Source organism: Balaenoptera ricei, chromosome 1, assembly GCF_028023285.1.
Source record: "Balaenoptera ricei isolate mBalRic1 chromosome 1, mBalRic1.hap2, whole genome shotgun sequence".
NCBI classification, from domain to species: Eukaryota; Metazoa; Chordata; class Mammalia; order Artiodactyla; family Balaenopteridae; genus Balaenoptera; species Balaenoptera ricei.
In genome coordinates, this window is record NC_082639.1 from 134,576,505 (window position 1) to 134,590,696 (window position 14,192).

Here is a 14,192-nt window from a genome sequence, read left to right on the forward strand (position 1 = left end):
TCCTTTTGTTAATATACATATTTAAGTTCAGTTTGAAAATTAACACCAAGCTATTTAAGGGCATTAAGGGATAATATTAAAAAACTTAATTTTCCCATATGCCATTTGGTCTGGAAACTGAATTTGAGGAAATAGTTATCTGAGATCATAATCAAAATGTTATTTTGGGATTTTTGTTTTTGTTTGTAAAAGCCCCTGTAGTCAGTAACAACTCAGTTTTTATGCTCTAAAATTTTGTATTTTAAGCAAAGACATGCTGGGATGAAGTTATATGAAGCAATCCTTTTGTTTTATTCTGGTTTACAGAATAAGTGATCATAGCTACCCGTTTGTATTTTAACGTTTTTGCAGACAGCATGTATTCACGTATGTGTGTTTACTGTATATTTTACTTTTTGCTCATCCATTTATGCATCTTTTCATTGTATAATTAAAGAACCTCAGAACACCTTTACTGATTTAACCTGATTTGATTGGGTTGACCCACCTAAGGTATATTAAGATCACACAGTCTCATTATAGCTTTATAAATCCTAATATCTGGTAGAATAAGTTTATACCTCATCTTCAGATGTATCTTCACTACTTTTGTCCCTTTGTTTTTTCTTTTAAATTTTAGAATCTTGTTGAATTCTAAAAAAAAAATCATGCTGGCATTTTTATTGAAATTGTATCAAATGTCTAGATGAATTTCAGGATAATTGACATTTTAGGATTTTGAGCCTTCTTGTTCATTTGATAGTTTGTCCATTTGTTCATTCATTCGTTTGTTCCTTCTTTCATTCTTTCTATGTTTATTGAGCACCTGTTATGTGAGGTTGCTGATACTAGAAATAACATTGTTTCACAAATTAGGCTGAGATCCTAGGAAGGTGTCAATCCCTAATCACTAATGAGACTGAACATATTTTCATGCACCAGTTTTTCCTGTAAATAATGGTGCTATGAACATTGGGGTGCACGTATTGTATCTTTACAAATTCATGTTCTCATTTTCTTCAGTTTTATACCCAGCAGTGGAATTGCTGGATCGTATGGTAGTTTTATTTTTAGTGTTTTGAAGAACCTCCATACTGTTTTACATAGTGGCTGCACCATTTCACAGTGTACTAGGGTTCCCACCAACAGTGTACTAGGGTTCCCTTTTATCCACATCCTTGCCAACGTTATTTGTAGACTTTTCAGGGGTGGCCATTCTGACATATGTGAGGTGATATCTCATCGTGGTTTTGATCTGCATTTTTTGATGATTAGCTATGTTGATCATTTTTCATCTGCCTGTTGGCCATCTGTATATCTTCTTGGAAAAATGTCTATTCAAGTCTTCTGCCCATTTTTAACACATTTTTGACCAGAGATGTATTATGGCCACAGGCATTAGTTTCTGCAAAAATCCCCCAGTCAGTAATGTGTTGGGCTTCCCTGGTGGCACAGTGGTTAAGAGTCCACGTGCCAATGCAGGGGACACAGGTTCGAGCCCTGGTCCGGGAAGATCCCACCTGCCACGGAGCAACTGAGCCCTTGCTCCACAACTACTGAGCCTGAGCTCTAGAGCCCATGCTCTGCAACAAGAGAAGCCACCGCAATGAGAAGCCTGCGCACCACAACGAGGAGTAGCCCCCACTCACCACAACTAGAGAAAGCCTGCTCGCAGCAACAAAGACCCAACACAGCCAAAAAATAAAAATAAAAATAAATAAATAAAATAATGTGTTAAACTGGGTTCTTTGTTTTCTTTGATATTGAGTGGTATGAATTGTTTATAAATTCTGGATATTAACCCCTTATCAGTCATCATTTGCAAATGTTTTCTCCCATTTAGTAGGTTGTCTTTTTGTTTTGTTGATGGTTTCCTTTGCTGTGCTAAAGCTTTTAAGTTTACTTTTGCTTTTATTTCTTTTGCCTTAGGAGACAGATCCAAAAAAATAGTGCTATGATTTGTCAGAGTGTTCTGCCTATGCTCTTTTCTAGGAGGTCTGTGGTTTCAGGTCTTACATTTAGGTCTTTAATCCATTTTGAGTTTACTTTTGTATATGGTGTGAGGAAATGTTCTGATCTCATTTTTTTTACATTTAGCTGTCCAGTTTTTCCAGCACCACTTATTGAAGAGACTGTCTTTTCTCCATTGTATATTCTTGTCTTCATTGTCATGGATTAACTGACCATAAGTACATGGGTTTATTTCTGGGCTCTCCATCCTGTTCCATTGATCTGTTGTCTGTTTTTGTGTCAGTACCATGCTGTTTTGATTACTGTTGGTTTGTAGTATAATCTGAAGTCAGGGAGCATGATATCTCCAGCTTTGTTCGTTTTTCTCAAGATTCAATGTTCTAAATTTGGAACTCAACTGTAAAACCTTCCAGGCCTCTGGGAAGATGTTAATTTTAAATTAAGTATGTGATTTCAAAAATAAATATTTAGTATAGTCACATGGCTCAAACCCAAAAAGGTATTTAAAAGAGGTAGGGGAGTTACAGTGAGAAATATACTTCCAATCTGTCATCTATCTTCCTATTCAGTGTTAAATTTTTAGGTATCTTTTTAGTTTCTTTATGCAAAAAATTAGAGATTTTTATTTCTCTCTCACTTTTCACAGTAGTATATTATACTTACTATGTCACCTTGAATTAAGTTTTAACTTAAAAATATCTGGTCATGTTTCTGTTTCACTCATATAAAACTTTCTCATTTTTTTTTTTGATAGCTGCATGAAAATCCATTATATGATTGTACCAAGATTTAACTAGTCTTCTGTTGATGGTGTTTGGGTTGTTTATAATCTTTTGCCATGACAGCCAGTTATTATAAATAAGCTTGTGCATACACTGTTTTATACTTGTGTGAATAGATGGGAAGTTTTAAAAATTATATTTAAAAGAAATAATTATGAGACTATATAGGTTTTCTATTTCTTCTTTTTTTTTTTTTAATTAATTAATTTATTTATTTATGGCTGTGTTGGGTCTTCGTTTCTGTGCGAGGGCTTTCTCTAGTTGTGGCAAGCGGGGGCCAATCTTCATCGCGGTGCGCGGGCCTCTAACTATCGCGGCCTCTCTTGTTGCGGAGCACAGGCTCCAGACGCGCAGCCTCAGTAATTGTGGCTCACGGGCCTAGTTGCTCCACGGCATGTGGGATCTTCCCAGACCAGGGCTCGAACCCGTGTCCCCTGCGTTGGCAGTCAGACTCCCAACCACTGCGCCACCAGGGAAGCCCTCTATTTCTTCTTGAGTTAGTTTTGGTAAATTACATTTTTCTAGGAATTTGTCTTTAATCCATTTTGAAAGTTTTTGTAGTAAAGCTGTTTATGGTATTCTCTTATTGTTTAAAGATCTTTTCTTTGTAGCTTTGCAGTATAGTCTGAAGTCAGGGAATGTGATTCCACCAGCTCTGTTCTTTCTCAAGATTGTTTTGACTATTCGGGGTATTTTGTGTTTCCATATAAATTTTAAAGTTATGTGTTCTTGTTTTGTGAAAAATGCCATTGGATTGCATTGAATTTGTAGATTGCCTTGGGTAGTATGTTCATATCATCTGAATTTTGACACATGGTATTTTATCAAACTATTCTTATGTTTAGATCTGCTACTTTACTGATCTTTTAAAATTCCTGACCTATAAATATTTAAGGGAAGTATGTTGAAATTAGATTTGTCAGCTTTTTATGTAGTTCTATTAATTTACAAAGTGTTGTCTGCTTCTAAGAAAATATAAAAGATGAGGCAGTAAGATAAGAAAGCATTTTAAAATCAACTTTCATGTGAAATAATTACATATGTACTAATGTTTTATGAGTCTGTTAGTTTCATACAAGTTTTAGAATTGTTAAATCTGCCCGGTGAATTGACTCTTTACACCTGGAAATACATTTGTCCAAAAGTTTATTTTAACTGTTAGTAATATAGCTCCTATTTTCTTAGAAATTGAGAACATTGTATGCAAAAAAAGGAGGTAGAGGAGAATTTGCTTTTTCTTCTTAGTGCTCTTTTAGATTTATTTTCTCCGTTGTAAATAAAAAGCAAAGTCTTGAGTCTGATTTTCTTTAGTTTCCTCTCCCCAGGGTGTTGTGGTGGTATGGACAATGTTTAGGCTTTGGAGCCAGATAGATGTTTATTTTGACTTTTAGCTTTACTATTTATTGGCTAAATGACTATTAGTTAGGGCTCTTGATTCTGCTGCTTTAACAGAGACCAGGTAACTGTGGTTTAAAAAAGATAGATATTTAATTTTCTCTGACATAAAAACCTCAAGCTGGTAGGTGGTGCAGGGAACAGAGAACAATTAAAGGACCCACACACCTTCTGTCATGTTTTTCTACCACCCCTGAGATGTTGTCTCTGCTTGCATTGCTGAGATGATTTCTTCCTACCATATCCTCATTCTAGCCTGCAAGGTAGGAAAAAGCAAATGGAGAGGTAGCAGCTTCTTTTTAAAGCCTTGACCTGGAAGTTGCACTGGACATGCCGCTCACATCCCATGACCCATAACTAAGCAACATTGCCAAGACTGGGAAAAACAGTCTTTGATGGGTGGCCGTATGGTTGGCTACATCTTTGGAGGGGGGGACAGGTTCTGTTACTAAAAAGGCAGAAAGGACAAATGTAAAGTAACCAATTAGTGATTATTGAATGGTTCTATAAAATGGAGATAGTGTCCTATGCAGTTTGGTTGTAAGAATTAAATCAAAGGATGGATATAAATCATCTACCATGGTATCTGACCCAGAGTAAGCATTCAGCTAATGTTAGTTTCCTTTTTTTCATGAGCTTTTCTCTGAATCATGGCTGTTTTTACCATCTCCTGGAACTCAGTTCTGTTGCTTTCCAGGATTAACACAATATGTTAATTTCAATGCCTTTAATTTATTTAACATTTAATTGTCAGTGTATGTAATCTCATTTGATATAATAATTAGTTTATTAAAGTATTGGAGTGCTAGATGTCATGAGTATTTCTTTTCCCGAAGTGCCATGCTTTATGCAGTTTTATTTTACACATGTAGAACCATACTTTTAATTTTTTCCTAAACAGCAATATTTTGTGGCATCTTTTCCATGTCCATAAATATATATATCTCAATTATCATTTTTTTCAAAAAGTTTCATACACATGATTTCATATAATCCTATAATAACCCTTTTTTTCCCCTTCCCTACCCCTATTTCCCCTCCTCCTTTCCCTCTCCCTCTCCCCACTGGTAACCACCAGTTTGTTCTCTATATCTGTGAGTCTGCTTCTTTTGTGTTTTATATACTAGTTTGTTGTATTTTTAAAAACAGCTTTATTGAGGAATAATTGGCATAAAAAACTGCATGTAAAATAAATTGCAAAATGTTAAAGTGTACGATTTGATAAGTTTTGACATTTATACATCTATGAAACCATCACCACAATGAAGATAACAAGCATGTCTATCTCCCCCAAAAGTCCTCATGCCCCTTTATAATTTTTCCCTCCCAGCCTTAACCCCATAGCAATTAAAGATCTGTTTTCTATCACTATACATTAGTTTATATTTTCTAGATTTTTATATAAATGGAATGTATAGTTTTTAATACCATTTTTAATAGCTGTTTGGTATTTCATTGTCTGGGTGGGGCCATAATTTGTTAATCAATGCTCTGTGCTAAACATTTAGGTTGACTTCTCCCCCCCCCCCCGCCCCCGCTCTTATAAACTGTGCTTTGTTATGTTTATTAAGATGTATATTCAAGGGTGATCATTTGGAGACGTGTATCCATAGATTAAATTTCTAAAAGTATATTGCTGAATCAAAGGCTGTGGTACCTTTTGAGACAATATGGCCAAACTGCCCTCTAGACTGGTCAGGTTACACTCTTACTAGCTGTTCTTAGTCAAGTCATTCCTTCTCCAAGAATGAGGTTTGTCATTAGAAAAGAATCTTCTAAAAAAATATTATAGGACAAAATCAGTATCTTTTTTTCCCACTAATGATATGCTTGGGAAATACTTAAGGGTGTTCCTTATTTATAACCAAGGTTGCAAATCCTCTTCCTTCCTTACATTTTTTTAATGAGTAACTTCATGGAGGTCTAGTTTATGTAAGCCATTAATGTCATGTTTAATATGAACTGTTATTTTGATTGGTTTATCTAAATAATTGTCTTGTGTTCTTTTTAAAGGTTTGTTATTGAACTCTGTGAACCAATTCAAGTAAAACAGTTTGATATTGCAAATTATGAATTATTTTCTTCTACTCCTAAAGACTTTCTGGTTTCTATCAGTGACAGGTAAATTCTAAAGCTGGTTTCTACAGAGTTTATATTGGATTTTCAGAATAAAAATTTAAAAACAGGTCACATTTTAAAACTTTAATTATTTTATTTTTTATTTTAATCAACTTGTATCAATTTGTAAGAACAGTAGTAATACTATTGTAGGAAAGGCACTTGTTAGTTTACTTTCATTAACTTATATAGTGCGTATAACAACCCTCTGATATTATTCCCTTATGAGATGAGGAAACAGACAAGGAGAGATTAAGTAGCTTGCCTAGGTCGCATGACTTGTGGCTTGGACAACCAAGATTCAAATGTAGATCTGTATGACTTTAAAGTCCTTACTTTTAATATATTATGCCCTATTGCTTCCAGATATTCTTTAAAAAGTTATTAAAAACATACATGAGCATTTTATATCATGAGGTATATTTTTGTTAAAGTATATTTTAAAAACTTTGGTATATATGTGTGATTATAAGAGAAATAAACATACATTGTAAGGAATTTGGTAGAGAACCCCAATCCTATCAACCATAGATAACTGTATTAGCATTTTAATACATTCCTTCCAGTCTTTTCTACACATTTATTCTACCAAAAAAGTCAGTTTTTAATGCTTACATCTTGAGAATATCCTTTTGTGTTTTAAACACATCATTTTTAATGAATACTTGATATTTTCCTCCCAGTGGAGGTGTTTATTCCTTCCATAAATCCTTTTTCAGTGCCCATAATATACCATGTAGGATGCTGTTTTTTATTTTACCATTCTTTTATCATTGATCATTAAGGGTTTTCTGTGGTGTTTCTTCCCCCACCCCACACTTAGCATTGCCTAATACAGTTTTTGAAATGAATTCTCAAGATCTCTCATTCATTTTTCTTTTACTAATCTTGCTCAAATCATTTCCTTTTCTCTAAGCTGTAATTTTCTTATATGTCAAATGAATATTCAGCTTTGACAACTAAAGTGTTTTTTTTTAATGTGATGAGAGAACACTCGTTACTTTGAGGGATTCTTTAAATGCTGTAGTAAACAAAAATAATAGTTTTGGGCTATTACATTAGATTTCCTTTTAAAGGGGGAAAAGCTATATAAGCTGTGAAATTCAAATATTATAGTAAAGGATTTTTTCTTTTTCCCTTTCCACCAGTACTTATACTTCATATCATCACACACTTATTGGTACATGAAGAGTAGTACCTCTTTCTTCCAAAACAATCTCTTGGCTACTTTCTGTTTTAAAACCTCCAGTTTACTTGGAAGCCCTCCCAAACCCCAAGAAGCAGTCCTGGTCCTACTTTTGTCTTCCTCTGTCTTCTATTTGATAATGGTGTAATTTTTCAAGACCATCTTTCCTCATAAGGAGGAACCTGTCAGAGTTTAGCTGGAAGAAAAAATGTATTTATTCAACTCGATGCTTAACTCATATTTAAACTATGTTAAGTGAGTATGTTTACCTGGAGAGGGGGAAAATAATGCATAGGATCTCTTTTGAAAATGTGATGGAACCTCTCAATATGTGATTTATGATTTTCTAAAAAGGAATATTTATATTTTATATTTTCTAGATACCCCACAAATAAATGGATTAAGCTGGGCACTTTCCATGGTAGAGATGAGAGGACTGTCCAGAGTTTCCCTTTAGATGAACAGATGTATGCAAAATATGTGAAGGTATGTTTATATTTGCAGAACTATGTTCTATAATGAAACATACCTGTTATTCATACTTTGTACCTCACCTGTTTAGAAATAAGAAAAATTAAGAGGAAATTTACTGCAATATTCCTTTTAATAAAACAATTCTTACTTGGATATATTATTTTATGGGACAAATACTAATAAAGTCCCTTTTGTATAACTGGAAACCTAGGCTAGTTTTTTGATATCTGTGGCTCTGATGAAATTCCAAATTATAACTCGTAATATTTTTGGAGTCTTGATATAAAATGTCATCTTTATAGTATTATATTTCTTTATATTTTAAAACCCAAATCAGTCAGTCACTGCAGTCTTTAAAGCAGGTCTGATTATTGGAATCTAAGATCATTTCCATTTTCATATCTAGTTATTTATCATTATGGCTTTTTGCCTTTTGTATACTCAAATGAAATATTATGTCTAAGTAACAATTTCAAATAAAGTTTTAACCATTTAAATTCCTGCTGCAACCTAAATGTCCATCAACAGAGGAATTGATAAAGAAGTTGTAGTACATATATACAAAGGAATATTACTCAGCCATAAAAAAGAATGAAATAATGCCATTTGCAGCAACATGGATGGACCTCCAGATTGTCACACTGAGTGAAATAAGTCAGACAGAGAAAGATAAATATCATATGATATCACTTATATGTGGAATCTAAAAAAAAAAAATGGTACAGATGAACTTATTTACAAAACAGAAATGCTACAGATGAAATTATTTACAAAACGGAAACAAAACACAAACTTTTGGTTACTGGGGAGAAAGTGGAGGGTGGGGGGAGGGAAAAATTGGGAGACTGGAATTGACACATATACATTACTATATATAAAATAGATAACTAATAAGGACCTACTGTATAGCATAGGGAACTCTTCTATAATACTCTGTAATGACCGATATGGGAAAAGAATCTAAAAAAGAACGGATGTATGTATAACTGATAACACTTTGCTGTACAGCAGAAACTAACGCAACATTGTAAATCAACTATACTCCAATAAAAATAAAAAATAAATTAATAAATAAATTCCTGCTGCTTCCTCCCCCAATGTAGAGGTGGAATTATCTACCAAAGTAGAATTAATCACTCTTGAATTGAATTTAGACAAAATATGGGAATTTCTTACTCCTCTTATTTCTTCTTTTTTTTCTTTAAAATAATACAGCCATACCTTAAAGTACAACTGTGTTAATAATAAGACCTTTTGGAATGACAGCAGCTCTAATTTTCTTTCTAATCTTTTCTTCTTTAAATGTGAAAACTTATAGCTACCTACTTGTCTTTTGGGATTTTACTGTCTATGTCTTTTTTAAGCATGTATTAAATTGGCTTCTGTAAATGGGTAAACTTGTAGTATTCCTAGTCTCCGTATAAAAATGCTTTTATAAAAATGCTGTTTTTAAAGTACAGTTGATACTCTCAGTTAATGATTCAGCTGTGTTCAGAAAGGTCGAAGGTACATTTTTAGTTTCTTTTAAAGTGAATACTGAAACAGTTGTTTAATGACTTTTTTATATAACACAGTTTCTACACTGTGATGAGGAAAAAAAATTAAAAATAATTTGGCAGGTGATAACAAGTATACCTAATTTTACAATTAAGACAACTGACATGTTATGAAATAGTTCCAAGAATCATTCTTTATATCATCTACCTTGTTAATAATGGAAGAACATTTTATTGGTGATACAAAAAATGCCATATAAAACTCCCTACTTTGTCCTTTTTATGATGGGAGACTATAGAGCATTTTGATGATTGGTTTTCTTAAAAGCCCTTTTTGGTAGAATTAAGTCTAAAAGCAAAAAATATTTACTTCTGATTCTCATTTTATACTGGTAAATGTTATATAAGTTTACCTGGGTTTTCCTCATCCCAAAAGAGCTAAATCCAAATTTACAAAATACTTTTTAATAATTTATATTTTAAAAATTTATTGATAAATATCTTCTACTTCTATAAGTTATACTTGAAATAGCATAGCATATCAAAAATTCATGTTTTCCCTAAAACAATTTGTATACAGTACTGTGCAAGAATAAATATTTCATATTATGCTAGTTAATTTTTTTATCAATATGAATGTTCATAGATATGTGTAGCTGCATATGTATCAATATATAAATTCATATGTGGGTATATACATGATAACATATCTATAATATTTAAAGTAATATAAAACAGGTTATTTCTAGATACTCTTTACTAATTACTTTTAGAGTGCTTTCATATCTAATGGATAAATAAAACAGCAGCAATGAATTTTAGGTTAAAGTTAATTTATTTCATTACAGTTAGACTATACTTTCTAGTTGTGTTGGTAAAAATTTAAATCATTGCTTTGGTTTCTGCAAAGAAATAAGAGTACTACAATGTTATCCATCACAGTACATTGCTTTCTATTCCTTAATTATACAATAATTTACAAATATTAAATGTTGCTTATGGTATGTTATCCAGACTTTGGAACTGATTTCTTTTTCTTTTCCTTTCTCTTGCTTCAGATGTTCATCAAGTACATAAAGGTTAGCAACCTTCTCTTTTGCAATATTGAATAACAGGGCATGGCATATTATTCATGGCAAAAAGCAAAACTTTACAAGTATTGATTTTTGGGGAAACGAGGACTTTATTTTTAGAAATGTTATAATGAAAAAATGAATATATTGTTAGATAATCTCACATGCACTGTACTGGCTTCCCATTTCATGTGCTTTTATTCTTTAGGTGGAGTTGGTATCACATTTTGGATCAGAGCACTTTTGTCCATTAAGCCTTATAAGGTAATACAGAACAAAAAAATTTACTGAGTGGTTTAAAAAGAAAAAAAGGGATACATAAAAATCCCACTATATTTAAAGTGGAGAAATAATGTTCTACTATGTGAAGATAACACCATAGAAATATAAGCTACTATACCTTTCTTACTCTTGAATACCGTTTAGAAAAATGTAAAAATTTCCTTTAAGAAAAAAGAACCTTCATTTTATGTGTTCGATTTAGCTTGCTTGATATGATGACAATATATGGAAACATTTTAGACCGATACAAAACTTAGTCATTGTATTTTTAAATGCCTTAAATAGATCAACATTTTAATGGAAACAGTGGATTGAGAAACAGTGGTCATTATTTTTGAGTCCAGAAGTTAATGGCCCTCAAAACATAACCAAAGTTATTATATTTTGTCATTTATTATGAAGAGGTGAGTCTTAACAACTGTTTAGTTTTGAAAGACTTTAATGAAATTGTTGTTAATAGGGTATTTGGCACTAGCATGGTGGAAGAATATGAAGAGATTGCTGATTCCCAGTACCAGTCAGAACGTCAAGAACTATTTGATGAAGACTATGGTAAGTGACTTTAAAACAGTGACTATTTATGTATTATTTTTTGCTTTTTAAAATCTAATGGTAATGGGTAAATGTAGGTCACTTAAAAAAATCAATATGATGGTTGTCTTTAGTTTTTTCCTTGTTTTTAACCCTAGTAACTAATTTTTTCTTAAACGTATTTTCTAAAATAATTTTCTGCTTTGTAAATTGAGCTGTTTTCCAAGCTTAACAATCAGTTATTTGTGACTGGAACTCCCTTCAATAACATCAGTGCTATAAATTATGGTTATATCCCTATGCCAGCCCCAAAAACCTGTTACTCATAAGGCAACTGAAATAGTAGAATTGAAAATTAATTTCTTTGATTTGCCTTTAGCCTCAGAGCAAGCATATTGAGGCCTGAGTTTTTGAGAAACTCCCATGAACTTGCAGAGGTCGGAGAAGGTTTTATGATACCCTCCGTTTCTACTTTATCCAGTTCTTGTTTTAAGATGTCTTAAACTGTAGTCTGAAAAATCTAATTTTTCCCTTCCCTAGTTTTCCCATAAGTGAAGTGAAGACATTTACTAGGGGTTGGTAAACTACATTGAAAGCTTGAATAAAAGTCTTATAAATGTGATTAAAATTTTGGTAAGCAGTAGAAATATTTTCCTTGGTTTATATCTGTTTGATAAATGGCTTGTGAATTTCATTTTCTTTTTGTGAATGTGTTTTAGATGTATAATAAAAATTATAAAATTGTTTTAAATGTCAGCTGACTTTGACGGGATATAATTTGAGCTTTTAAACATATTGGAGATAGTTCTTAGCATAAGTACCTTCATTTTCTCTTTGAACAGATTACCCACTGGATTATAATACTGGGGAGGATAAATCCTCAAAAAATCTTCTTGGTTCTGCTACAAGTGAGTATTTTGGGTTTTGCTAGTCACTACAATTAAAGTATTTCTCAACTTTTTTTTCCTGGCATATGTGAACATTTTGTTGTGGTATAGTTTAGGGGGCTCCTACTCTCCCAGTGTTAAACTTTGAGTTGAAATCAAAGAAAATACTTTTGAAAAGTATTTCCATGGAAATAAAACAGGAAGAATATATGAAAACAAAGAAGAGAGGGAAAAATGCGAGCACAAGTTGGTTCTTCTACTAAAATTAAGCAGCTATATTTTTAGGCAAATTCCTTACAGTGAAGAATGGGCTATGAATTTACTTGGGGAAAGAATTATTAAAGAGGTCCTAGACCATATGAGTAAGAGCGTCTGGGTAATCATACTGGATGGGAAAGGAATTAGTTTTAGAGGTGGTACTCATCAGTGAAATCCTACCAAATGAGGATTTGTTAATATATGGGTATGGTTTCCTACTTAATTATAAAACATAAAGGCTGTTTCTTATTCATAATAATGATGATTCCCAACCAGTAACAATAATAGCAATAACAATATACTCTTTGTAAACTAAAAAGAACAATGACTAACATACTAGTTGTTTAATTTCTTGTCATGCCAACCTATTATCCGAACTTAGTGGTAGGCTAACTAAGTAGACTCCTTGAAAGACCATTACCGACTGACACTTTAGCTTTACTGTTAGAATGCAGGTAGGTATATTTAATGTTTGTTATCTTTGGTTATTCCTGAATAATATGGAACTTACTGGAAGGAGTTTTCTTTTTATTTGGAGATTAATAATTGAATTTAATGAAAGTAAGTCTTAGTAAAATAGAAAACTATTTGTGCATTTCTCTTTTAGTGAGTTGAATTGCTTGAATCCCAATCTCACTGTGTACATTGTCCTTATACCTTTTTAAGATACTCAACCAGTAGTACATATACTTTAGGTAGATATTTGGGTGGCTACAGTATATGGAGTTGAGTCACTTCTCTTTCTTTTCATCTTTTTTTCCCTTTCTTCTCTTCGTGTCCTCTTCCTCTCCACAGAAGACTATAGATTTCAGTGGGCTTTTTAGGGAATAGGAAGAAGAGTGTTAAAAATACCTGCATAAAGGGAATGCTTTTATGTTATATTTAGCCTTGTTACAGATTAGCTCAATATATTTTGTTTTACTCTATTGCCAGTCAACTGACATTTTAGATATTATAGACTACTTTTAAGTAGGTTCCTTAGCTATATCTAGCTGATGATAGCATTAAAACAGGTGCCTCATTCACTGCTATGGTGTATAGTTTTTTAGGAGTGCAAAAATGATGCTATTTTATTTATCTGGATATTGATATTATTGTTCATGTCCTTAAATTTGTAATAAAAAACTATGTTATATAATAGTCATCATATCATAGCTCAGTAATGCTGACTTAGCTGTGAGGAGGAATTATTATTTTATGGGGTCAGAAAATAGCCCCAGACTAAAAGCTCTCTAGTATCCAATGGTTACTGGGAAGGAAGAGGCACCTTCCAGAAGTAATGACTTAGAAGTTTTAGATAAGGGAAAACTCTGTTGATATTCTTGCTTTCTTTTTCTACCTTCCTATGGAATTAACTCCAAGACACCATTAAAACGTTTTCAGTGGAGGACATTTCCCTATTTGTAATCACTTCTCTGACTAATGTATTATTTTAATTAATGAGACATAGAATTTTTTTAGATCCTACTCTTTGGATCTTTTTCCTTGAAGGTGTGTTTCTTGGTAACACATCATTTTTCTTTTTTGTGGCTTTCTGGAAGGACAGTCCATTTACCTTCCAGTGTTTAGATGTTGAAAGATTTTGTGTAGTGAGACAAGATGGGTGGGAGGATGTCAGCTGAGCCTAAGCATGAAAAATGGGGTTTGAAAAGATCTCTATTTCTTGAAGTTTCAGAACAAGAGAGGCAGTAGTAACCGAGTGATAAGACTGCTGTCATAAAGTTTATAGGCATGACCTAACACTGCTGCCTTCTATACCT

The 14,192-nt window shown here is 32.7% G+C and overlaps 1 protein-coding gene across 2 annotated transcripts in view; it reads left to right on the forward strand.

Annotated features, from left to right (window-relative positions):
- SUCO (SUN domain containing ossification factor) overlaps window positions 1-14,192 on the forward strand; it is a 72,560-nt gene that overhangs the window by 31,368 nt on the left and 27,000 nt on the right. Inside the window, exons 10-15 of one of the 2 annotated variants that reach the window (XM_059936474.1) lie at window positions 6,141-6,248; window positions 7,812-7,917; window positions 10,460-10,480; window positions 10,683-10,738; window positions 11,217-11,308; window positions 12,130-12,195. In XM_059936474.1, the coding sequence (XP_059792457.1) occupies window positions 6,141-6,248; window positions 7,812-7,917; window positions 10,460-10,480; window positions 10,683-10,738; window positions 11,217-11,308; window positions 12,130-12,195 (449 nt within the window). The remainder of the gene's footprint in view (window positions 1-6,140; window positions 6,249-7,811; window positions 7,918-10,459; window positions 10,481-10,682; window positions 10,739-11,216; window positions 11,309-12,129; window positions 12,196-14,192) is intronic. The other variant, XM_059936482.1, reaches the window with a different exon arrangement.